General features: G+C 40.7%; 1 protein-coding gene across 1 annotated transcript in view; it reads left to right on the plus strand.

Annotated features, from left to right (window-relative positions):
* RASGEF1C (RasGEF domain family member 1C) overlaps positions 1–9455 on the plus strand; it is an 89207-nt gene extending 79752 nt beyond the window's left edge. Inside the window, exons 17-18 of the mRNA XM_081305485.1 lie at positions 8153–8225; positions 8723–9455. Coding sequence (XP_081161611.1) covers positions 8153–8225; positions 8723–8747 — 98 coding nt within the window. The 3' untranslated portion in view covers positions 8748–9455. The remainder of the gene's footprint in view (positions 1–8152; positions 8226–8722) is intronic.
* The last annotated feature ends 15591 nt before the right edge of the window (positions 9456–25046 follow it).

The following is a 25046-nucleotide window of genomic DNA, read 5'->3' on the forward strand; positions in this document are numbered from 1 at the left end:
GGTCTTTCCATGGCTGGTGTGTGTGTATGTGTGTGAGAGTGTGTGCTGGTTTAGGTGTGTAATACACACTGGCATGATGTGAGTTGACTTTTCTGCAGAGTGCTGTTAACGTCTGTTTATCCCTTCCAGTAAACATACATTCCCATCTAATCACTTGTCACAAATCAGTTTTCTTGCAAATTTGCTAAGTAGTAAACCCTGAGATCCCCCTTTCAGAAAGCAAAAGCTCTACAGAAGACAGCTGTCAGGTTGTCATCCACTGTGGGGGCAGTGTGGCCCAATGCTTAGCAGCTCTCACCCTGGGATCTGCCCTCCACTCCAGCACACAGGAGACCTGGCTCATCTTCACCAACACATAGGTTACAAAGGGACCAACAAACATCTGTGTCTGGGGAACATTTATGGCCCCACCAAAGGGGGGAAAATAGGAAAATTAGGGAGATGAGCTTTTTTAATGATTTGCCTTTGGATACTTCCAACTTTGCCATTTTACTTTTCATATTTGGGACCCAGAAATTGCTGAAGGGAGTTCCACCTATATTTATAACCTCCTACTACCTACCTCCATCAAGAAACAGAGCAAGCTGGGTATGGTGGTACACACCTGTAATCCTAGGAGCTTGGGAGGCTAAGGCAGGAGGGTTGCAAGTTAGAGGCTAGCCTCAGCAATTTAGCAGGGCCCTAAGCAAATTAGTGAGCCCCTGTCTCAAAATTTAAATTTTTTTAAAAGGCTGGGGATTTGACTCAGTGGTTAAGTACCAGGTGTTCAATCCCGTGTACTACCCTCCCCCACCCCACCCCCAACACACACACAAAAAAAAGGAAAGCGATGGATAAACCAGCCCAGGCTGCTTCACACAGGGGTCTGTATGAACTCAGGTATCACCTTCTCTAAGCCTCACCTACTTCCACTATCAAGTGGGGTAATGAGAGAACCTTCTTCCTGGGGCAATAATGAGAATTACTTGAGTTGGAAGAGGTAAAGCCCACAAGTCTGTACTCAAATCAATGCTAGACTACAGTACTCCCCTCTATTCACAGAGGATATGTTCTAAGATCCCCAGTAGATGCCTGAAACTGTGGATAAACCCAAATTCTATATGTACTATATTTTTCCTATATATACATACACAAATATAATACCTTTTTCCTCTTTTCATGCACTATGGTCATAATTTTTTCAGTTCAAAGTGTGATGGCAAAACTAGCACAAATTTCTTTTTCCTTGTTCACAATTTTACAGATGGAAGATTTGTTCCTACCACAGATCTTAGCAACCTCAGCATATGATTTTTTTTCCTTTCCTTGTTTAGTGGAAATCATTCCCCTTTGCACTTAAAGGAAGCATTTTACAACCTTTGGCATATTGAAATTACCAGCACCCCTACTCTTGTGATTTAGGGCCATTATTAAGTAAAATAAAGATTGCTTGAACACAAGCACTGTGATTCCATGACAGTTGATCTGATAACTAAGAGAGCTACTTGTGTTAGTCAGCTTTTTGTTGCTGTGACCAAATTTCCTAACAAGAACACCTTAGAGGAGGAAAACTTCCTTTTGACTTACAGTTTCAGAGATTCAGTTCATAGATGCCTGACTTCATTGCTTTAAGCCCAAGGTGAAGCAGAACATCCTGGTGCAAGGGCATGGCAGAGGAAAACTGCTCACCTCATAGCATTCAGGAAGCAGAGCCGGAACAGTGAGGATCCAGAGACAAAATATAAACCCCAAAGGCATACCCTAGTGACCCACTTCCTCCAGCCATGCCCCACCTGCCTAAAGTTACCACCCAGTTGGTCCATTCAAATGATAATCCATCAAATGGATCAGTATACTGATTAGGCTGTGGCTCTCATAGTTGAATCATTTCACCTTCTTCATTAACACAGGAGTTTTGAGGGATACCTCATATCCAAACCATAATGCTGCTAAGTGACTAATAGGTGGGTAACATATATAATGTGGATACACTGGAAAAAGGAATGAATCATGTACCAGGAAAAATGAAGTGGAATGGCGTGAGATTTTATGTTACTCAGAATGGCATGTAATTTGAAACTTATAAAATGTTTACTTCTAAAATGTTCCATTTAATGCTTTCAGACCATGGTTGACCATGAGTAACTGAAACTTCAAAAAAGAAAAACCAAAGATAAGGAGGGACAATTGTATTAGGTTCCTATGGTTACTAAAACAAATCACCACCAACTTGATGGCTCAAAACAACCACAAACTTATCCTTGTGCAATTCTGGAGGTTGGATGTCTAAAATCAGTTTCACTGGGCTAAAATCAAATTATCAGCAGGTCTAGTTTCTTCTGGAGGCTATGGGGCTGGGGTGGGAGGGATCCATTTCCTGGCCTTTTTCTAGTGGCTGCCTGTATTTCTTGGCTTGTGGCCCCTTCCTCTTTCTTCAGAGCACATCACCTTCAATCTCTGCTTCCAACATTGTATCCTCTTTTTTCACCTATAGTCAAATCTCCCTCTGTCTCCCTCTTATAGGGATTTGTGATTGCATTTAGGGCCCAATCAGATGATCCAAGATAATCTCCCCATCCCCAAAATATTAATTTAATCACATCTAACATCCTAGGGGTTAGGACCTGGGTTTCTCTGGAGAAAATATTCATCCTCAACCAAATATACTAGTTATTATGATGATTATTGTCATTAGCCAATCACCTCATAGTGGAACTTGGGCAATGAAATGTGTCAAAGGTACATGAGAAGGGGTTGGCATTGTGACTCAGGGAGTAGAGCACTCACCTAGCACATTTGAGGCACTAGGTTCAATCCTCAGCATCACATTTAAAAAAAAAAAAAGGTACATGAGAAGAGGGACAGAGGTAAACAGTATTTCTTGAGACCCTGCAATGTGCCTGGCAGTGAGTCAGTAGTGAATATATAAACAAAACCCCAGCACTATTGAAAAAGTACTGAAGTTCTCGAAATTAGAAAAGACAAACCTACAGAATCAAAAGGTTGAATGAAGCACAAATAGGATCAACCCAAAGAAACCCATACCAAGGCACATCACAGTCAAACTTCTGAAAACTGAAGAAAAAAAATAAGAGAGAGAGGGGTGGGGGTGGGGGGAGGAAGGGAGGGAGGGAGAGAGAAAGGAAGGGAGGGAGAGCAGGAGGGAAAAACAAATTTTGAAAGAAGGACAATGGGGGGAAAACAAGCTGAATGATATCAGATCTCTAATCAGAAACTATGGAGGCCAGAAGACAGCAGCCTATATTTCAAATGCTGAAAGAAAGGAACTAACTGTCAACCTAGAATCCAGTATCCAGTGAAAATATCCTTCAGGAATTTACTATTGGCAAATCAAAATGAAATTCTAAAAGTTGTTGGTGTAACAAATAGGAAGAGAAGAAAAAACAGAAAAGTAAAACACAGAAAAAGCAGAAAATAAATAATAAAATGGCAGACTTAAGCCCTAACATATCAATAATTACATTAAAGGCAAATGGTCTAAATACTCTGAGTGAAAGACAGAAGTTGGCTTAGTGGATTTAAAAAAAACTTCCAAGGAAAGAAGTTTTAAAATACCAAACTATATGTTGTCTTTAAGAATCTCACTTCAAATATAATGATATAAGTATATTGAAAAACAAAAGAATGGGAAAATACTTACCATGCAAACATTAATCAAAGGAAAAACAGAATTGTCAATATTAATGTCAGATAAGTTATACCTCAGAAGAAAAATTTACCAGAAGCAGAGAAGGACATTATATAATAATGAAAGATCAATCCCTCAAGAAAACATAGCAATCTTAAGTATGTATCTGACAAACAGCAGGGCTACAAAATTTGTGAAGTAAAGCTACCTGAAAGGAGAAATAAATTGAAAAGTAATTGAGACTTCAAGACCAACAAGACAGAAAATTAGCAAAAATAAAGGACTCAATAGCACCATTAAACAAGATCTAATCAACATTTTTAGAACACTCCATACTACTAAAGTAGGGCACACATTTTTTTCAATTGCCTACAGAATATAAACCAATATTTACTATACCCTGAGCCATAAAACAAAGCACAACCAATTTGAAGTAATTGAAATCATGAGTAGTATGTTCTGCAACCACATTGGAATCAAATTAGAAATCAGCAACATAAGACCACAGGAAAGTCTCCAAACACTTAGAAACTAAACAAAACACTTCTGTGTGGTGGCATTCACCACAATCCCAGTGGCTCAGGAGGCTGAGGAAGGAAGATCACAAGTTCAAAGCCAGCCTCAGCAACTTAACAAGGCTCTAAATGACTTAGCAAGACCCTGTTTCAAAGTAGAAAATAAAAAAAAAAATTAGGGATCTGGTTCAGTGGTTGAGTGCCTCCGGATTCACTCCCTGGTACCAAAATCAATCAATAAATAAATGTTTAAAAATAAAATCACACTTCTAAATAATTCATAAGTCAAAAAAGACTCAAGGGAAATAAAAAAGTAATTGAACTGAATGAAAATACAAACAGAATTTGTGGGGTACAGCTAAAGCAGGACTGAGAGGGAATTTCATAGCACTGAATATACACATTAGAAAAAAGGAAAAGTTTCAAATCAATAATCTAAATCCTAATCCAAATTTTTTTAAAAAAAGAGGAGCAAAATAAGCCCCAAGATAGCAGAAAAGAAGGAAAAGACAACACTATCTATGGCAAGTAGAACAGAATGGAACTCTCCAATTTATTTTATTTAGCCAGTTGTCTTAGTTCAGGCTGATATAATAAAATACCTTAGGCTGGGTGCTTTAAAAATAATAGAGATTTATTTCATAGAGTTCTGGAGGCCAGGAAATTCAAGCTTAAGGTGCCAGCAGATTCAGAGTCTAATGAGAGTTGGCTCTCTTCTTCCAAGATGGCATCTTCTTGCTACATCCTCACGTAGAGAAGGATGGCAGAAAGTCAGTAAAGCTGAACTCACTCCCTCAAGCCCTCTAATAAGGTCAGTAATCCCATTCATGAAGATGGACCCCTCATGGCCTACTCATGGGGTTCCCCATCTTCATGCTCTTACATTGGAGGATTAAATTTCAACATGAATTTTGGAGGAACACAAACAGTTAAACCATAATACTTCATATTGACCTTATATTAAAACCAAAGAGAGTGTGAAAAATAAAATGTAGACCAAAATCTCCCATGAACATAGTTAGAAAAAATCCTTAACAAAATATTAGCAATTTAAAATTCAGAAATATATGAAAATAATCATGTATCATGACCAAAGCTCTTCAATGTTTGAAAGTCAATTGATGGGATCTATTATATTAAATATCTAAAGAAGAAAAATTATATGATTATATCAATCAATACAGAAAAGTGTTTGACAAAGTTCTACCCCTATTCATGGTAAATAAAAAATTATCAGGTAATAATAGCAGCAGAATTTATCAACTTGATAAATTACATCTACAAATAATGGTAAATAAAAAATTATCAGGTAATAATAACAGAGCAGAATTTATCAACTTGATAAATTACATCTACAAATAACCTTATAACATCATATTTAATAGTGAAAGACTAAATGCTTTCTTACTAACTCTCACCAAACTCTGAATCTGCTGGCAGCTAAGATGAATAACAAGGCAAGGAATGTTCTGTTCCCTAGTTAGTCAACATAGTTAGTGTACTAAGGCAAGAAAAGAAAACAACAGATCATAAAGGGAAAAAAATCACACTATCCATATTTGCAGATGATGATATTTTTTTAAAAAATTCAAGGAATCTACAAAAAGTCCTGGAGCTGCCAGGCCTGGTGGCACACACCTGTAATCCAGTAATTCAAAAGGCTGAGGAAAGATAATCTCAAGTTCAAAGCCAGGCCCTAAACAACTTAATGAGATCCTATCTCAAAATGAAAAGTAAAAAGGGCTGAGGATGTTGCTCAGTGGTTAGGCACCCCTAGGTTCAATCCCTGATACCAAAATAATAACAACAATAACAAGGCTGTCGTTATATAGTACAGTAATCAAGACAGTGTCATACTGCAAGAGGAGACAGACTTAAGGATCAATGCGGAAGAACAGAGAACCCAGAAACAGACCCACACAAATGTACCCAAGTGATTTTTAACAGAAGTGCAGAAACAATTGAAAGGAGTCAAGATAGTCTTTCAAAAAACTGTGCTGAAGCATTTGGACATCCAAAAACCAAAAAATGAACCTTAACTGAAGTCTAAGACCTTATACCAAAAATAAAAAATAACTCAAAATGGATCACAGATAGAAATACAAAATGCAAAACTCTAAAACTTTTGGGAGTGGGGGCAAGAGAAAATTTTCAAAATACAGACTGTCCCCAACTTAAATAGTTTGGCTTATGATTTTTCAACTTTACAGTGAGAACAATGTCACTCTGTGGAAATTACCCTTCAAAAATTTTTTTAAAAGAGAAAGTGAGAGAGGAGAGAGAGAGAGAGAGAGAGAGAGAGAGAGAGAGAGAGAGAGAGAGAGAGAATTTTTTTAATATTTATTTTTTAGTTCTCGGCAGACACAGCATCTTTGTTGGTATGTGGTGCTGAGGATCGAACCCGGGCCGCACGCATGCCAGGCGAGCGCGCTACCGCTTGAGCCACATCCCCAGCCCCTTACCCTTCAAATTTTGAATTTGGATCTTTTCCTGGACTAGCAATATGCAATCCAATACTCTCTTGAAATGCTGAGCAGGGCAGTGAACCCCAGCTCCCAGTCCGCTCTGTGATCCTGAAGGAAAATATCCAAGACTCTACAGTGTGCTGTGTTGCTTAGCAATGATGGCCAGTAGATTAGGTGTTCAATGCACTTTAAAAAAATATTTTTTTTTAGTTTTCAATGGACTTTATTTTATTTGTTTACTTATATGTGGTGCTGAGAATCAAATTCAGTGCTTCACACATGCTAGGCAAGAGCTCTACCACTGGGCTACAACCCCAGCCCTCAAGGCACTTTTTACTTAAAATTATTTCACTTTACAAAGGGCTTATTGGGATGTAATCCCATCAAAAGCCGAGAGCTAGGTAGAATATTTTATAAAACTAAATATGTAAGTTATGTGACCCAGTAATTGCACTGTTGACCATTTCTTATTCTAGACAAATGAATACTCAAGGTCACATAAAAGCAAAAAAAAAAATCTGTACACCAATGTTTATAGCAGCTTTATTTGTTATAGCCCAAAACTAAGAACAACCCAGATGTCCTTCAGTGGGTGAATGGTTAAACAAACTATAATACATCTTTACCATGTCCTATGTAGCTACAAAAAAGAACGAACTATCAATACATGCTATAAGATGGATAAATCTCCAGAGTTATGATAAGTGAAAAAAGACAATCTCAAAAGGTAACATACTCTATGGCTCAATTTATATAACATTCTTGAAATGATAAAAGATCAGTGTTTCCAGGGCTTAAGGAAAGGGTGGGGCTAAGAAGGAAATAATTGTGGCTATAAAAGGTCAACATGAGGGATACTTTGGAGGCAATGGAAATGTTCTGTATCAGTATCAATATTCCACTTGTGATATATACTGCACAGATGCTCCCCAACTTACGAAGGAGTTACATCTCAATAAATCTCAGCATGCATTAGAAATATTCTTAAGTCAAAAATGCACTGAATACATCTAACCTACTACTGAATACACCTAACCTCAGCCTAACTTACCTTAGATGTGCTCAGAACACTAATATTAGCCCACGTTGAGCATAATCATCTAACACAAAGCTTGTTGTATAATAAAGTTTCTTGTATAATTCATTGAATATGATGCACTGTTGAGTATTGATTGTTCCCCTTGTGATCACCTGGCTAACTGCCTGGTATCTCAAATGAGATCTTCCCACCTATCACTACCAAGGAAAAGATACAATTTGAAATTCAAAGTGCAGTTTCTATGAATGAGTATCACTTTCACAGCATCATCGAGGAATGGTATAAACTATACTATACTATAGTTTTGCAAGTGGTTACTATTAGGGGAAAATTAGTAAAAGGTTTGCAGGATCTTGGTACATTATTTCTTACAACCACATGTGAATCTACAATTGTCTGCCAGCAAAAGTTCAATTTACAAATAAAATGTAGACCCAGCTCTGAGAGTAGTGCTGATTATCATCATCTACCATAATTATATAATTTCACTTCCTTTTCTGCCTAGGTCTTTATTTGGCTTCTTATGAAAGTGAGAGCCCAGAGAACCAAACAGAAAAAGAAAGGTGGAAATCTCTAAGGTCAGTCTTTGTGCCAGGATGGGTATAGGGTGGGTGGAGGGAGGGGGTTGGGCTGCTTGGAAGAGGGCTAAAGGGCTTCTGAGATATCTGATCATCAGTCTCCTGGGGCCTTGGCCAGACCATAGACAGGGAGAAGAATAAGCCCAAGTTCATAGGGATTGGGACAGAACTCAAGGGCTAGGGTAAGTCCATGACCACTGGTAGCTGGTAGTTGCCTCTTTGGGCAATCAAGATATGTGTCCCAGGGCCAGAAACTCCCAGTCCATATCTCTACTCCAGAAAGCAAAACACACATACCATATCCTGTTTATTCTGCATGTTAACACAGCAGAATGGAGATCAGAAATGAGTCACAGCAATGGGCTCGTGAGGACTGAGCCAAAAAGACTTGCCAAACATTCTCTGGCCACCTCCTCTCATGTGCTGTGAAGATGTCCATGCTGGGGAGAAATCAGGGCTGGGACCCTCATCACTTTCTGGCATTTTTAAATCTACAGATCTTCTATTTTGGGGAAGACATGAGAAACCTGGAGCTGAAAGAGGAGGAAGAGATGGAGCCAGCAGAGGCCATCCACAGCCCCGCCTCAAATGGCCCAGTTGGCGGAGGCAGAAGCAGCGCCTCACTACTTTGCAAATCAAGACCTTGTGGCCTGGTACCCACCACAATAGCTGCATGGGTACAGGAAACCTACTGTGGGACTTCAGCCCTGGCAGACTAGACAGGGCCCCCAGACACATGGGTGGCATACGCCTTGGTGACTACCTGCCTTAAGGACGGTGGAGGCCACATTGCCAGTCAGTCTGTCCATCCTGGACAAGGACATCGTTCTACTCCCAGAGAATTGAGCGACTGCAATCGCTTTATCTTACTGGGTGACATGCACCACAGAAGTCCACACAGTTTGTCACCAGTTGGTTGAGAGTCTCTGGAACTGTAGCAGGCATCATGATATGATGTGAAATAAGCCTATACCAGCTCAGAGCCGACCAGTGGCCCCTGCCATTCTGCTGACAGACTGCTACCCTGTCCCTCCCAATGGGCTTGTCTCTGCAGCCCCATGCACCCTTCCCTTTCTGGATCCTGCTGATATCAGGATAACTTTCTGGTGACGGCTGTGAAACAGCTTAGCAGGACACACGTGGGTCACAAAGTTGACAACGTGAACATTACAATCCTGTTGCATAGCTCCCTTGTAAACTTTAGAGTTGGTATAAACACATGTTCATAAATCCTGGATATCCACATCTACTCTGAGTCACTGACTTCTGGATTTTAAGTAGCATTCAACCAAGATGCAGGGTTGTTTCTTAAATCAGCCCCAGGAATGTTGCCGCTGACATTCAAGAGTAGGAAGTGGTGGCCATTTCCTATCCATAGACCCCATGTCATGCTGACAAAGGCTGGTGCATATCAAGTGCTCAGTAAATCTGTGGTGAATGGATACCAACTGCCTGCATGTGTTCAAATGCCTCTTGTACAGAGAAGGTGGCAATAAAACCAATAGGGAACACCTTGCGGCTCCCCCAGTCTTCACCCAGCCTGTATTTCTAGTCCCTCCTATACTGGACCAGGAAACAAATGAGCAGTGGAGCAGCTGAGGCCTCACCTGGCCTGTGATGAGTTCACCTAGTCAGGAAGTTATGGAGTGTGATATGCACCCTCTTTGCAGGTCAAGGACTGCTAGGTGTGGGCACAGGTGTAGGAAGTAGATGGAGTGTTGAGATGCACTGGCCCACCCCACCTGGTTCCTGCCCATGTTAGGCCCTGAAGTGGCTGGGACCCACTCAGAACAAGACTGGGACTGTCTTGGGGGACAGACAGGGAAAAGATAACCAGCAGCTATGAGTGCCTCACCCAACTCAGGAAACTGTACCTGGTGAACCAGGACTTCAGTAAGGCCCTAGGAGGACCCAGGAGCCAGAACCCTGGCGGAGTTGTGAGAGTGCTACATATTAGGGTTGCACACAACCAACCATCCCCCTTTTCCCCTGAGACCCCAGAAAGGGCAAGTAGAGTAGGCAGATAGTGGCAAAGCAGGAAACTAGTCTTGAGATGATCCCAGGCTCCTGCCCCTCCACACTCCATGTACTGCTCCCAATGGGGGCCTGAAATGGTGCTGTTGGGGCCAAACTCAAGAAGACTTGAAATTCCAGGAGCTATCTAGAGTCACCTCCTCATTTCCCTATCCCTACCCCCAAACTGTCTCTCAGTTCCTGGCATCCCTTAGGCAACATTAGAAAAGACCCTCTTCGGATGGCAGCAGGAACTGTCCCTGCTTCCTGGCTGTGAAGAGTATTGCCTGTCAATATCTGGGGAAAGCGGTCTATAGTTAGGCTGGGCTTCGCAGGTACAAGATCAATGCTCAGGGCCTGGCTTCAACCAGAGGAGACCATCTCCTGCTCCAGCTGTAGAAATAGGAGGCAGGGGTTCTCCCCTCACCCCAAGAGCCAAGGCCATGCTGATGTCCTGGTTTTACCTCCTTACTCCTAAGTTAATTGGTTCAGGGGCCTATGAAGAGACTCTGAGCTTGGGAATCCTGGGGGCAACTGGCCAAGATGCCCTCTCCCTGCCTCATGCAAAACACCCAGGCCTAGCATCCTAGCTCTGTCTCCCAAGTCCAGCCTCAAAATGCCTCCCACAGCCAGGCATCTCCACTCCTTTCCTAGAGGCCAAGGCCCCAACTCAGTTCTCCCTATCATTAGCCTCGTACCTGGCTGTGGAAAATCTGAAGAAAGGAGGTTGAGAAAACAGTCCAGTCTCACTGAGATTGAAATGTCATGGGTTAGCTGGAGAGGCAGGTCAAATCCTAGTAGCATTTATGAAAGATAACTCCTGGCTTTACCAACCCCATTGCAAAAGAAACACAGAACTTTCCCCCTTCTATGGCCTTGTACACACTGTGCTTTTTGTACTGCTGTTCCCCACTTTGTCAATCTAGTCAAAGCCACAGCCTCAGGCGCAGGACTGTCTTCTAGAAACAATTCCTGATAGTGTTACGAAAATCATGCTCAGCAAGAGACCAAGCATCACTGGGAGAGTTGGAGAAGTCAGGTTTATTTATGCTGGTGGACCCAGATGAGCCAGTGCTCTGAAGTACTGGGCCTGGAGCTGAAGTTACATGGGGATTTTATAGGAAAATTTTACATCATTTCTTAACCATTAAAACATTGGTGGGTTTGAATTCTTGTCCTACAGGATCAGAAACCATGCACAGGAAATTTACTATAAGTAGTTCACAGGTGTAAAATAAACAGTAAAACACCTGTGAGTGATATTGTGAAGTGGCTTTCACCACAGACAGCAGTAACTCAAGATGACCTGAGTTTATCTCCCTACGAGAGATTTGTAAGAACTAAGTCAAGGAGGTTGTAGTTTGGATACCAGTTAATTGGCCTAGCAATTAAGTGATGTAGCTACATTCCTAGAGAGTTCAGAAAGTTTCAAAGTATAAGAAGAAATGACCCTTTCTAAAAGGACCTGTTGAATCTCTGGACTGCTATTTACAAACCAATAGATAGGGACTTGTGGTTAATTAGGTCCCCCAAGAGGTTGACAGAGGGGAGGGACAAAATTAACCCTTTCCCCAGACATTGGTTCTTTATCATAACACTCTAATAATTTCATTTTGTAATCAGGCCTGGTATCACTGCCACAATAGAAGCCCTCTCACCAATACCTGTCAGCCCCTCAGTGACATAGCACAGAATAGAAATCAGGGGAAGATGTAAAGGTGATACCTAGACTCTCAGAGCTCACCTCCAATTACAGGAGAGTCCAGAGCAGGAGAGGAGGCAGCCTATAGCCAGACCTGTAGAGACCACAGTGTTGAGGGGGCTCAGACTGAGTATGTTTGTGCCTAAGGACCATCCAAGAGGACCTCAAAATTGCTCTCTACATTTCTGAGCAACTGCCAGGCCCTGGTAGAGCCAGGAAGAGTAAGGTCCCTCAGAGGACCCAACCAGAAGCCTCCCACCAGGTGGAGATCATTTTACCCCTTCTCCAGGTGCAGCCTTGGAGCCCGGAAAGGGGTGGGCCTTGCTCACAGCCACACGGTCTGTTCCTTAGCCACATCCAGAACTCATGGCCATTCCCTGCAAAGATGCTTCTGTCCTCCTGTCATTCTGGCTCCAGTCCTTATGGCTGGCCATAAGGGAGAGTCCACAGGGGCTCCATAAGGCAGAGCCTATAATGATGAGACAAGTGTCAACAGCACAAATGGTGCCCAAGAATGTGGTGCCAGGTGATGCAAACTGACACACAGCTCAGGTTTGGAGCTACCTAGCTCAGCTATGCAGCTGGCACCAGGGAAGGAGCATGGCTGTGTGTGGAAGGCCATCCTCGCACGTGATTTGAGTTACCTCCCTGGCTGGGCAAGAGGCGCTTAGGCACATCTTGTGTCCAGAGCTTTCCCCATCCTTCTCAGGTCGGAGAGATTGTCCATGTGGAGGCGTGTCTGGCCACTACCCCGAAGACCCAATCATCGCCCCTGACCTTGGGATGCTGTCCCCCTTAATCTTCATTAGATGGGATTTTCCCCAGAATTTTTTGTTCCCCAATAAAAGTCCACTCCCTGGCGTGTTCTCTCTCTCTCTCTCTCTCTCTCTCTCTCTCTCTCTCTCTCTCTCTCTCTCTCTCTCTCTCTCCCCTCTTCAGTAAACCCCACTACCACAATAGGTGGCTGGAAGCTGGGGCTAGGAAGAGCCATCCTGGAGCTGATTTTAAAGGTAATTAGAGTCTTGTCTCTTTAATTCAAAACTCCCTAGCGGTTTCTCACTTCTCGAACCTTCATTCATGAAGCCTGCACAGGTCGCAGGCTAAATTTGGCGCCCTGAAGTGAGGCACATGAGTCAAATCGACTAGGTTGAGTTAGAAAGCACGCTATAGATATGTAGAATTTGTGACAATTTTTAGGGTCACGGAGGTACCAGGTTTTGGAGCTAAGGGACGTTAAAAGAATTAATCATGGGAAATTCAACTTCTACCAATAAGGACATGTTTTTGACCATTTTAGAAACAATAATTAATCAGAAGGGAAAGCAGGTCAAAAGGACCCAGCTTTTTAAAAAATTGCTGGTGAATTCTGTGCTTAGTTTTGTGACCAAGATTCACCAAATTTACATACATGGGATAAATTAGGAAGAAAATTACATAAAATTTGCCTTTCTAATGAATTACCTGGCAATATTGAAAATATTCAAAAGGTTTGGTCTGCATTAGAGATTTGCCTTTTTTATTACATGGGTCAAAGTCCTTACCCCACCCCCAAGATCTATTTAAAGGTATTCAGAGAGCCATTAAGTCTATTCAAATGGAAAAATTGCCTGAGGCAAAGGAAACCTCTTTTCCTTTAACCAGACTAAAAACAAAAACAAATTCTATTCAAGCAAAAAACCTAGGTGCAAAGCCCAAAGCAAAAAACTTAGCTTTGCCTGAACCAAACTGGAGTAGTCTGGGGGAGAACCATAGAGAGGAAGCTTCCAGAGGGATAGAGAATCACTCTCTGGGAGAGGAAAATTCAGAGGAAATTCATAGAGAGACAGAAAGTCCTTGTCGTCGTCGTCGTGGTCCTCCTCCTCCTCCTCCTCCTCCTCCTCCTCCTCCTCCTCCTCCTCCTCCTTGAGGCTTTGAAGATCAGAATCAAAATGTCGACAGAGAAGAGTTCACAGAGGAGTCTCAGTCTGAGGGAGAGGAGTCAGGCAATGAAGTCCAGGAATTACCAGGGAATTTTAACAGATTATGCCTAAGGGGGCCTGCTCCAGCCATTCAAATTCGGCTGCTTCCTGTTAGAAGGACAAATTTTAACAGGTATTCTGAACTGGCAATAACCTTTCTTACTCTGCTACAGTGGGGAGTTAGAAAGGCACAGGAAACTGGGGAAGACTTTAGTGGGTTTCAATTTTTCCCAGTTTTTGAACAGGTTAACGATCAAGACCAGTGTGTTCGCGTCCATGTGGTAATTCCATTTAAAACTATTAAGAAATTAAAAACTGCTTGTGATGTTTATGATCCTAATTCGTCATTGGTACAGAGCTTGCTCAAGACAATTTGCAGTCAACTGTTCCCGCCAAGTGACTGGATTTCTATCGCTAGATCTTGCTTGAGTGGTGGGGATTTTTTACTTTGGCGGTCGTACTGGACTGATTTTTGCTCGGAACAGGCAAAAAGGAACTGAAGGCAGGACATTCAAACACCAATGGACATGTTTTTAGGAATGGGTGAATTTATCGATTTGGAAAGGCAGCTAAATTATGAATTTGCAGTGTACAATCAGATTACCACGTGTTTGCCTGGCCCCAAATTGCCTCCAGGGACCAATTTAGCTTAGTTCTGACTAAAGTTAAACAGGGTGCCAATGAACTCTATTCTGACTTTACCAGACTTCGAACCGATCAATTGGAGACCCAGGGGCTTGTGAATTTGTTGTTAAACAACTAGCATTTGAAAATGCAAACAAATTCTGTCAAGATGTTCTCAGACCCCATAGAAAGAAGGGAACGGTTTCAGAGTTTATTTGTTTGTGTTCTGTTATGGACCCAGCTCATTTACAAACTTTTACTCTCGCAGCGGCTTTAAAACAAACCCTCCAGCCCCAAAAATTGGTACCCACGGGCGATGTTTTAATTGTGGAAGAAATGGCCACTTTGCGTGAAATTGTAATGTCTGCAATTATAAGCCCAGGGCTCCCCCTGCTGCAAGTAATCGATATTACAGAGTTAGAGACCACGTGGCAGGGGAAGAAAACTACCAAGATGGCGTCAGTACACCTGCATTTTGGCCTCCACTTCCACCTAGTAAGGAGTCAAAAAACTTCTGGTCAGCCTATCCCCGGGCCAGAAAAACAGAGGAACCGGAAGAGAGGTCACATAGCTTAACATCATCATGGCCGACCATGGGGAACTGCCATTACCAGCGCAAACCTCACAGGCGATTCCTTTACACCCATCAATGGTAGTTAAATTGATTCCTGAGAAAGGGCCACAGCAAATACCTACTGGGGTTTTCAGGCCACTCCCTAGAAAAAAATTGAGAGTTAATTTTGAGACAATTAATTTAAATTTAACAATTTAAAAGAGGCCATCGAGGTGATACCTGAAGTGGTGGATTCTTGTTTTGAGGGAGAATTAAATGTTACTGTAAAATCAAATTATGCCATCCAGCTTACTCCTAAAAATGCCATGCCAAATTAATCCTTTTACCCTGTAATTCTGATGGACACCCACAAGTAAATTGGGCTTCCAAACCACCAGAGTGTACTGGTCTCAATTAGTGCGGCAGGAACGCCCCCTACTGGAACTTAAAATGAATCAAAAAGTTCAAAGGTGTAGTGGACAAATCAGTCCTGTCCAGTCATTTCTGGCCTAAGAATTGGCCCTTGCATATAGCGCCAGCTAACTTAGAAGGAATAGGACAGATCTCACAGCCTGCTCAGAGTGCTCGATATCTCTGCTGGGAAGATCAAGATGGGAATAGTGGAGTTTTTAAACCTTATGTGTTAGAATCTTTATCAGTAAATCTATGGGGAAGAGATATATTAAGCAAAATAAGATTATTATTAATAATTCCAAATTCTAAGAAATCATTTGAGGAAATTAATCAAGGGTTTCTTCCTAGAGATAATGAAAGAAATTATCAGAAAGAGTATCTGCTTACAAACCAGTCTCCTCGACAGAGATTAGTAAATGTTCCAGACCAAAATTTTTACTAGGGGCCCTGAGTGTCTCCCAGATCCAAAAGACAGAAAAAAAAACCCACCTGGTTCATAGAAGAGCCTATATGGATTTCTCAGTGGCCCATTTCAGGGGGAAAAACTTAAGATAATAAATGTGTTAGTTGAGGAACAACTTCAGGCTGGTCATATAGAATCAACGCTTAGTCTTTGGAACACCCCATATTTGTTATTAAGAAAAAGTTAGGTAATTAGAGATTACTACAAGATTTAAGGGCAATAAACCATGCAATTCAACCTATGGGATCATTGCAGCCTGGAATTCCTTATACAACAATTCCTTTAAATTATAGCTTAATGGTGATAGATCTAAAAGATATTTTTTCTCAATAAATTTGCATCCTGAGGATTGTGAAAAATTTGCTTTCAGTGTCCCAGCAATTAATTTTAAAGAACCTGTTAAAAGATATTGCTGGAGAATCAACAAATGGGACTTAATTAAACTTAAAAGTTTTTTCTCAGCAAGAGAAACAATAAGAGAGGTAAATAGGGAGCCTACATCCTGGGAACAAATTTTTACTCCTCACACTTCAGATAGAGCCCTAATATCCAGAGTATACAAAGAACTCAAAAAATTAGACAATAAGATAACAAATAACCCAATCAACAAATGGGCCAAGGACCTGAACAGACACTTCTCAGAGGAGGATATACAATCAATCAACAAGTACATGAAAAAATGCTCACCATCTCTAGCAGTCAGAGAAATGCAAATCAAAACCACCCTAAGATACCATCTCACTCCAGTAAGATTGGCAGCCACTATGAAGTCAAACAACAACAAGTGCTGGCGAGGATGTGGAGAAAAGGGTACACTTGTACATTGCTGGTGGGACTGCAAATTGGTGCGGCCAATTTGGAGAGCAGTTTGGAGATTCCTGGGAAAGCTGGGAATGGAACCACCATTTGTCCCTGCTATTGCCCTTCTCGGACTATTCCCTGAAGACCTTAAAAGAGCATGCTACAGGGATACTGCCACATCGATGTTCATAGCAGCACAATTCACAATAGCTAGACTGTGGAACCAACCCAAATGCCCTTCAATAGATGAATGGATAAAAAAAAATGTGGCATCTATACACAATGGAATACTATGCAGCAATAAAAAATGACAAAATCATAGAATTTGCAGGGAAATGGATGGCACTAGAGCAGATTATGCTTAGTGAAGCTAGCCAATCCCTAAAAAACAAATACCAAATGTCTTCTTTGATATAATGAGAGCAACTATGAACAGAGCAGGGAGGAAGAGTAGGAAGAAAAGATTAACATTAAACAGAGACATGAGATGGGAGGGAAAGGGAGAGAAAAGGGAAATTGCATGGAAATGAAGGGAGACCCTCATTGCTATACAAAATTACATATAAGAGGTTGTGAGGGGAATGGGAAAATAAACAAGGAGAGAAATGAATTACAGTAGATAGGGTAGAGAGAGAAGATGGGAGGGGAGGGGAGGGGGGATAGTAGGGGATAGGAAAGGTAGCAGAATACAACAATTACTAATAGGGCATTATGTAAAATTGTGGATGTGTAACCGACGTGATTCTGCAATCTGCATTTGGGGTAAAACTGGGGGTTCATAACCCACTTCAATCTAATGTATGAAATATGATATGTCAAGAGCTTCGTAATGTTGTGAACAACCAATAAAAAAAAAAGAAAAAAAGAAATGCTGTCCTTAGAAAGAGAGCTGGATGGCTTCCTGTAAAGGTAAAAAAAAAAAAAAAGATATTGCTGGAAGGTTTTGCCTCAAGGAATACGTAATAGTCCAACTTTATGACAAAAATTTGTGGGTCAAGCGATAACTCCTATAAGAAATAACTTTCCTGATTCATATATTATTCATTTCATGGATGATATATTATTGGCTCATGCTAATCCAGAAGTACTTTCTGAAATTTTTACTCAGGTAGAGGCTTCACTTACAGCAATGGGTTTGTTCATTGCTCCTCAAAAGATACAAAAGATGCCTCCCTTTCAATATTTGGGTCAGATAATTCAAGGATGTACAATCCGTCCTTGAAACCTACAGATAAAAGTTAAGGAGTTACGTACCCCTAATGATTTTCAAAAACTATTAGGAGATATCAATTGGCTGAGGCTATCCTTAAAACTAACTACTTCTGATATAGGTCCTTTATTCCAGATATTACAAAGAGATCCTTCTCCAACTTCTCCTCGTCAACTGACAATAGAGGCTAGAGCAGCTTCAAAAAAGGTTGAAATTGCAATTAAAAATGCACAACTTAGTAAAATTAATCATCAAAAGCTGATATATTTATTAATATTTCAAACTACTCATGCTCCTACAGGAGCTATATGACAAAGATTGGGAGTTATTGAGTAGATTCATTTAGCCCACTCTCCCCAAAAGGCATTAATTCCTTTTCATGACTCTATTGCTCAATTAGTAATAAAAGATAGAAGGATAGTTTTACAACTAGTTGGATCTAGACCTGATATTATAATTATTCCATTTTATGTTCAACAAAATAATTGGCTTTTTCAAGATTCTAATTTATGGAAAATAGCTTTTGCTGATTTTCCTGGTCAGATAGAAAGTCAATAACCTCGTGATAAAGTTATTCAATTTGCATCAATAACAACGCTTATTTTTCCAAAGATTGTATGTGCCCAGCCCATAGATGGAGCCCTAATGGTGTTCACTGATGGTTCAAGCTCAGGTAAAGCAGGTTTTCATAGCCAAGTTCACACAGAGGTAATACAAACCTCATATACTTCTACCCAAGCAACAGAGCTACAAGCTCTCATTCATGCCTTAAATTACTTTGCAAATGAGCCTATTAATATTTATTCTAACAGATTATATGCAGTTGGAGTTACCAAAAATATTGAAACTTCAATTATTGGATATACATCATCACAAGAGCTATTTAAATTATTTCATAATCTCCAAAAGGCAGTGCAAATACGAAAATAACCATGTTTCATAGGACACATATGAGCTCACACTAATCTTTCAGGACCTTTAACTTCAGGTAATGACAAAATTGATAAATTGGTAGCTGTTTGTCAAAGATGTCTCCATATGATTGTGCACAAGCTTCACATTCTTTACACCATCAAAATGCTTCTAGTTTACATAAAAAATTTAATATTACCAGAGAACAATCTCGTCAAATCATAAATCATTGCCCTAAGTGTGTTATTCACACTCCATCTCTGCTGAATTCAAGCTCCTGTTCGCCTGCTTCTCGCAGACAAACTGCTATGACTCAGCACTAAACGATCCCGCTGAAACAACTGGTTGGCCCTTCTGAACCTACAGAGGTTAATGCCAACCAAGCCTTCATAGGCAGTGGCCACAGGATTGAAACAGGGCTTGGGAGAGCCAGTCATGACCCACCCGTTGCATTGGTCACCCTCCAAAGGGAACGAACTGTCGCCATTTGCATGGGATACCACCATGGCAGAGAACTGACGTCACCAGAATTCTGCGGAGGAGATAACTTCATTGAAACCACTGGCGACAGGTGTGTAACCCCCTAGCCTTCCCTCTCCACACAGCAGGGAAACCTTAAGGGCCCCTCCCAGCTCTCCCGTAAGGGCCCCTCACAGCTCTCCTGTGAGCGTGATAGCCAGACCGAGGGAATCAGGAGTGGTGCGGGACCCGCGGCGGACTCCCGGCTACCGCTCCCACCAGTGCTGACAACTGAGATCTCTTGCACCAGCTACCGGGGGCGTGGCTACCGGAGGGCAAGCAAAATTCGCTGAGGGTTCTCAGCCCCAAGCTCTAAAAACTTAGGGTCTGAGGGAATGGCAAACAGGGAGAGTGTGCCCAGTCGTTCATGAAAATAGGGCTTCCGGGAGCAGCAGACCTGGCGTGTAGCCAGTATTGTGGTGAGCGTCACCGGTGAGCGGGGCCTAGCTTGAGGAAAAGTGGGGAAGTGACTAGACAAAAGAGAAGGCCCTAGGCACTCAGGATTAAAAACCCGCCCAGTCTGGGAGGAGGAGCTGCTGCACAGTGATTGGTTCCCGCGTATTGAGAGGAGAACCTTGGCCCTGTGGGCACAGCTCCACCTACTGGAAGAGAAGTTAATCAAACTCTAAGACTGCATTTATTAATTTTTTTTTAATTTGGGTTTTTTTTTCATTTTCATTTTTTTGTTGTTTTTTTAATTTTTTAAATTATTTTTTTAATTTTAATTTTTATTTTTTATTATTTTTTAATTTTTTTATTTTCTATTTTTTTTCTTTTGTCTTTTCATTTCTTTTCAATTTCCTTATTCCCCCTCCCTTGAATTCTACCTGCTTACTCTCATTCTCTTTAGTGACTTCTTCCCTTCCCCTTCTAATACCTTCCCTCCCAAGCATCAAATAAATTTATAGGAGTAAACAGTAACTCAGCAGTCAAACAGAACAAGAAGTAACATGAGCACCATGAAAAAACAAGGAAGAAAAGGAGTACAAACAATGCAGGACAGCCTAAATATTCAGGAGGACCTAGAGTCATCAGAAAAATGGTCATATAAAGAACTCAAGGAATACCTTAGACAGATGGAATGGAACCTTAAAGAGGATATGAGACAGCAAATTCAAACAGTGAAAGAACACATTGAAAATGAATCACATAAACAGATAAAAGAAGAAGTTAAGCATCTTTATCAGGAAATAGAGATTATTAAAAAAATCAAACAATAATTCTAGAAATGAAGGAAACTATAAACCAAATTAAAACCTCAAATGAGAGTATCACTAACAGAGTGGAGCAAGTAGAAACCAGAATGTCAGATAATGAAGACAAAATATATCATCTTGAAAAGAGTCTAGCCAACTCAGAAAGGCTGGTAAAAAGTCACGAGAAAAACATCCAGGAGATATAGGATAACATAAAAAAACCAAACTTAAGAGTCATCGGGATAGAGGAAGGTATAGAGGTTCAAACCAAGGGAATGAGAAACCTGCTGAATGAAATAATTATAGAAAACTTTCCAGAAATAAAAAAGGAAACGGATATACAAATTGTAGATGCATACAGGACACCGAGCATACAAAATCACAGTAGACCAATGCCAAGACACATTGTTATGAAAATATCCAATATACAGAACAAAGAGAAAATATTAAAAGCTACAAGAGAAAGGAGGCAGATTACATTTAGGGGTAAACCAATAAGATTACCAACGGATTTTTTATCACAGACGCTGAAAGCGAGAAGATCCTGGAACAACATATTTCAAACACTGAAAGACAATGGATGCCAACCAAGAATTCTGTATCCAGCAAAATTAAGCTTCAGGTACGACAACGAAATAAAAATCTTTCATGATAAACAAAAGTTAAAAGAATTTGCAGCCAGAAAACCAGCATTGCAAAGCAATTTGAGCAAAACACTACACGAGGAAGAAATGAAAAACAATAACCAAAACCATCAGTGGGAAGTGCCTCAGTAAAGACAGAGGGCGGGGGGAAAGCTAATCATGGAGAAACAAACTAAATTTTAAAAAAAAAGATAAATAATCAAACATGGCTGGAAGTACAAACCATATATCAATAGTAACTCTAAATGTTAATGGCTTAAACTCTCCAATAAAGTGACATAGGCTGGTAACATGGATTAAAAAAACAAATCCAACAATATGCTGCCTCCAGGAGACACATCTGATTGGAAAATACATACACAGGCTGAAGGTGAAAGGCTGGGAAAAAATAATCTTAAAAAGAATCTCTAAACCATATCCAAAAGTCAATTCAAGCATTTTTTCAACCCCCCAAAATTACAAAAATTTGGGACTGGGACTGTAGCTTAGTAGTAGGGCATTCACCTGACATGCACAAGGTCCTGAGTTCAAACATCAACACCACAGACACACACAGTAATTCATGATGGAAGGTTAGACAAAGCTTCCAAGCCTGAGAAGGGCCCATGGCCTTGCAACAGAGCTATGTACCCAGAGTGAGGAGCAAGGAAATGGGAAAGGGAAAGTACAGGAACAGCAAAAGATAGATTTATCTCTTAAATATGGTCTCTCTCCAAAATAATATAATTCTAGTCACACAGTACCACCAGAGGAGAAAATGTCCTAGGGACAGGAGACTTGGAGGGGAGCACCATGTGAGGCTCCTCAGGTCAGTGGGGATGAAGAGTATTTCCTAGGAATCAGAAAGAGAAATCTCAGAGAGTTTGTAGGATCCCCTTCTGGAATACTAGTGTAAGGAGCTCCATTGACCAACTCTCCAAAAAATCAAGGGTAAATGGTGAAAATTAGTTTTTAAAATTTCCCTGGAAATTCTCTTAAGATCATAGAGCAAATGAAGAAAAATTAAGAAAGCCTACTAAAACTCAAAAAGCAGTGAACATTATTATATTTGAACCATGGCCACTTGCTTTCCCATGACAGAAACTCCACTCCAGGTGGGAACAGCTGAGAACACATAGCTCCCAGCCACTGGCTAACATACCTCTACAGGAGAGACAGGCTGCTGGCATTTATCACCCACTCCTCAGCTATGTGTTGCAAAGACTAAATCCTAATACAACCAAGAAGTCAGGTGCTCTCTTCCTCCCTTCAGTTCCCATTCAGAGAGTGGAGGCTCTGCTACTGGGGCCCTGATCAATCGCTCCCCAACTCATTCAGGGAAAAGAAAGTAAAACAGAGTGATAAAGAAGGACTGGGAGGTGGGCTGGGGTTGTAGCTCAGTGATAGAACACTTGCCTTGCACCTGAGACACTGGGTTTGATCCTCAGCACCACATAAAATAAATAAATAAAATAAAGATATTGTGTCCATCTACAACTAAAAAAATATATTTTAAGAAAAGGACTGGGAGGTGAGATATTAGAGAAATCTATTTGAGGTAAAGACACCTGAGTTATAAGAAGGGACCAAATAGAGGTTCAACTAGGGAAAAGAACACTGTAGGCAAAGGCACCAACCATGCCAAGTCCCTGAGGCAGAACAACTGCTATTGTCATTCATTCAGCCCACAAATAGTTGTTCAAAGTCCAGTCTGTCTCCTGCAAGAAATAAAATCAAGAATCAATAAATGGGATGGATTCAAACTTAAAATTTCTTTCTCAACAAAGGAAACAATCAATAACGCAAAGAGATAGCCCACAGAGTGGGAGAACATCTACTACATGTGCATCAGATAGAGCGTTAATTTCCAGGATATATAAAGAACTCAAAAAACTTAACACCAAAAAGACAAATAACCCAGTCAATTAATGGGCTAAGGAACTGAACAGATACTTCTCAGAAGAAGATATACAATTGATCAGCAAATATATGAAAAAAATGTTCAATATCTCTAACAATTAGAGAAATGCAAATCAAAACTACTCTAAGATTTCATCTCATTTGAGTTAGAATGGCAATTATAAAGAATACAAACACAATAACTGTTGGCGAGGATGTGGGAGAAATGGTACACCCATACATTGCTGATGGCACTGCAAATTGGTGCAATCAATCTGGAAAGCAATATGGATATTTCTTAGAACACTTAGAATAGAACCATCATCAACCCAGCTATCCCACTCCTCGGTCTAAACCCAAAGGACTTAAAAACAGCATACTATAGGGACACAGGCACATCATCAATGTTTATAGCAGCTCAATTCATAATAGCTAAATTGTGGAATCAATCTAGATGCTCCTCAATAGATTAATGGATAAAGAAACTATGGTATATATACACAATGGAATATTACTCATCTTTAAAAGAGAGTAAATGATGGCATTTGCAGGTAAATGGATGGAGTAGGGGAATATCATGCTAAGCGAAGTGAGCCAATCCCCCAAAACCAAATGGCAAATGTTTTCTCTGATAAGTATATGCTGATACATAATGGAAGGGAGGGGCCATGGGAAGAATGAAGGATCTTTGGTTTGGGTGAGTGACTGTGAGGTGGAGAGGGAACATGGGGATAGGAAAGATGATGGAATGAGACAGACATCATTACCCTAGGTACATGTATGATTGCACAAATGGTGGGACTCTGCATCGTGTACAACAAGAGAAATAAAAGTTGTACTCCATTTGTGTACCATGAAATGAAATGCATTCTGCTGTCATGTACAACTGAATTAGAATTCTTAAAAAAAAATTTAAAAATGTATTAAAAAAAGTTAACTACAAAAAAAAGTCTAGTCTGGGGCTGGGGATGTGGCTCAAGCGGTAGTGCGCTCGCCTGGCATGCGTACAGTCCGGGTTCGATCCTCAGCACCACATACAAACAAAGATGTTGTATCCACCGAAAACTAAAAAATAAATATTAAAAAAATTCTCTCTCTCTCCCTCTCTCTCTCTCTCTCTCACTCTCTCTTTAAAAAAAAAAGTCTAGTCTGTGCTAGGGACTGTTCACTAGGGATATAGCAGGGATAAAACCTCCTAGATAGAATGTTGGTATAAGCAGAAGGGAGAAGAGCAAGAGGCTGCATTATACAGGGAGGTCAAAAAAGGCCTTACTGAGAAAGTGACATTTGAGCAAACAGGAAAGAGAAATGGTGGTGAAGGACAACGGAGATGTTGAAGGACCCCGACAGCAAGGGCCTAAGGCCATCTGTGGATGGGGACTGGACTGTGGGGTATACAGGGAGCTGCTAGAGGGTGGAAGAATATAAGTGACACAACTGGATCATTCTCAAAAGATCTAGATCACTCTGGATGCTGTGGGTTCAATGCCTCCATCTTCCAAATTGGCAGCTAATATTATTTATCAGAGTTTTTTCTGAAAGAATTCTGTGTCATATAAATCACAGATATGATACCTGTGACAAGGAAAGAACTTATACATGTTTAATTTTACAGAGCTCAATTGGGCAAAGAATGATGGATAAATCAGGCAGCCTTCAGAACTAGAACAGTTTCAAAGAACTCCTAGAGGCAACATAGTCAGAGGGCACTCAGGACAGAAAATGGAAGTTAGGTTTGGAGTCAGCTTAATTTGGGACAGTTCACTGTTTGCCTTATTTGAATCAGTTGGCTGACTGTGATTGTCATCTCCTGGATTTGCCTGAGAATCAGCTATTTATTTTTTTAATTGATTGTAATTTGATATATATGACAGTAGAATGCATTTCAATTCATATTACACATATATAGCATAATTTTTCATATCTCTGGTTGT

This window comes from Spermophilus citellus (genome assembly GCF_964194105.1).
Source record: "Spermophilus citellus genome assembly, chromosome: 1".
NCBI classification, from domain to species: domain Eukaryota; kingdom Metazoa; phylum Chordata; class Mammalia; order Rodentia; family Sciuridae; genus Spermophilus; species Spermophilus citellus.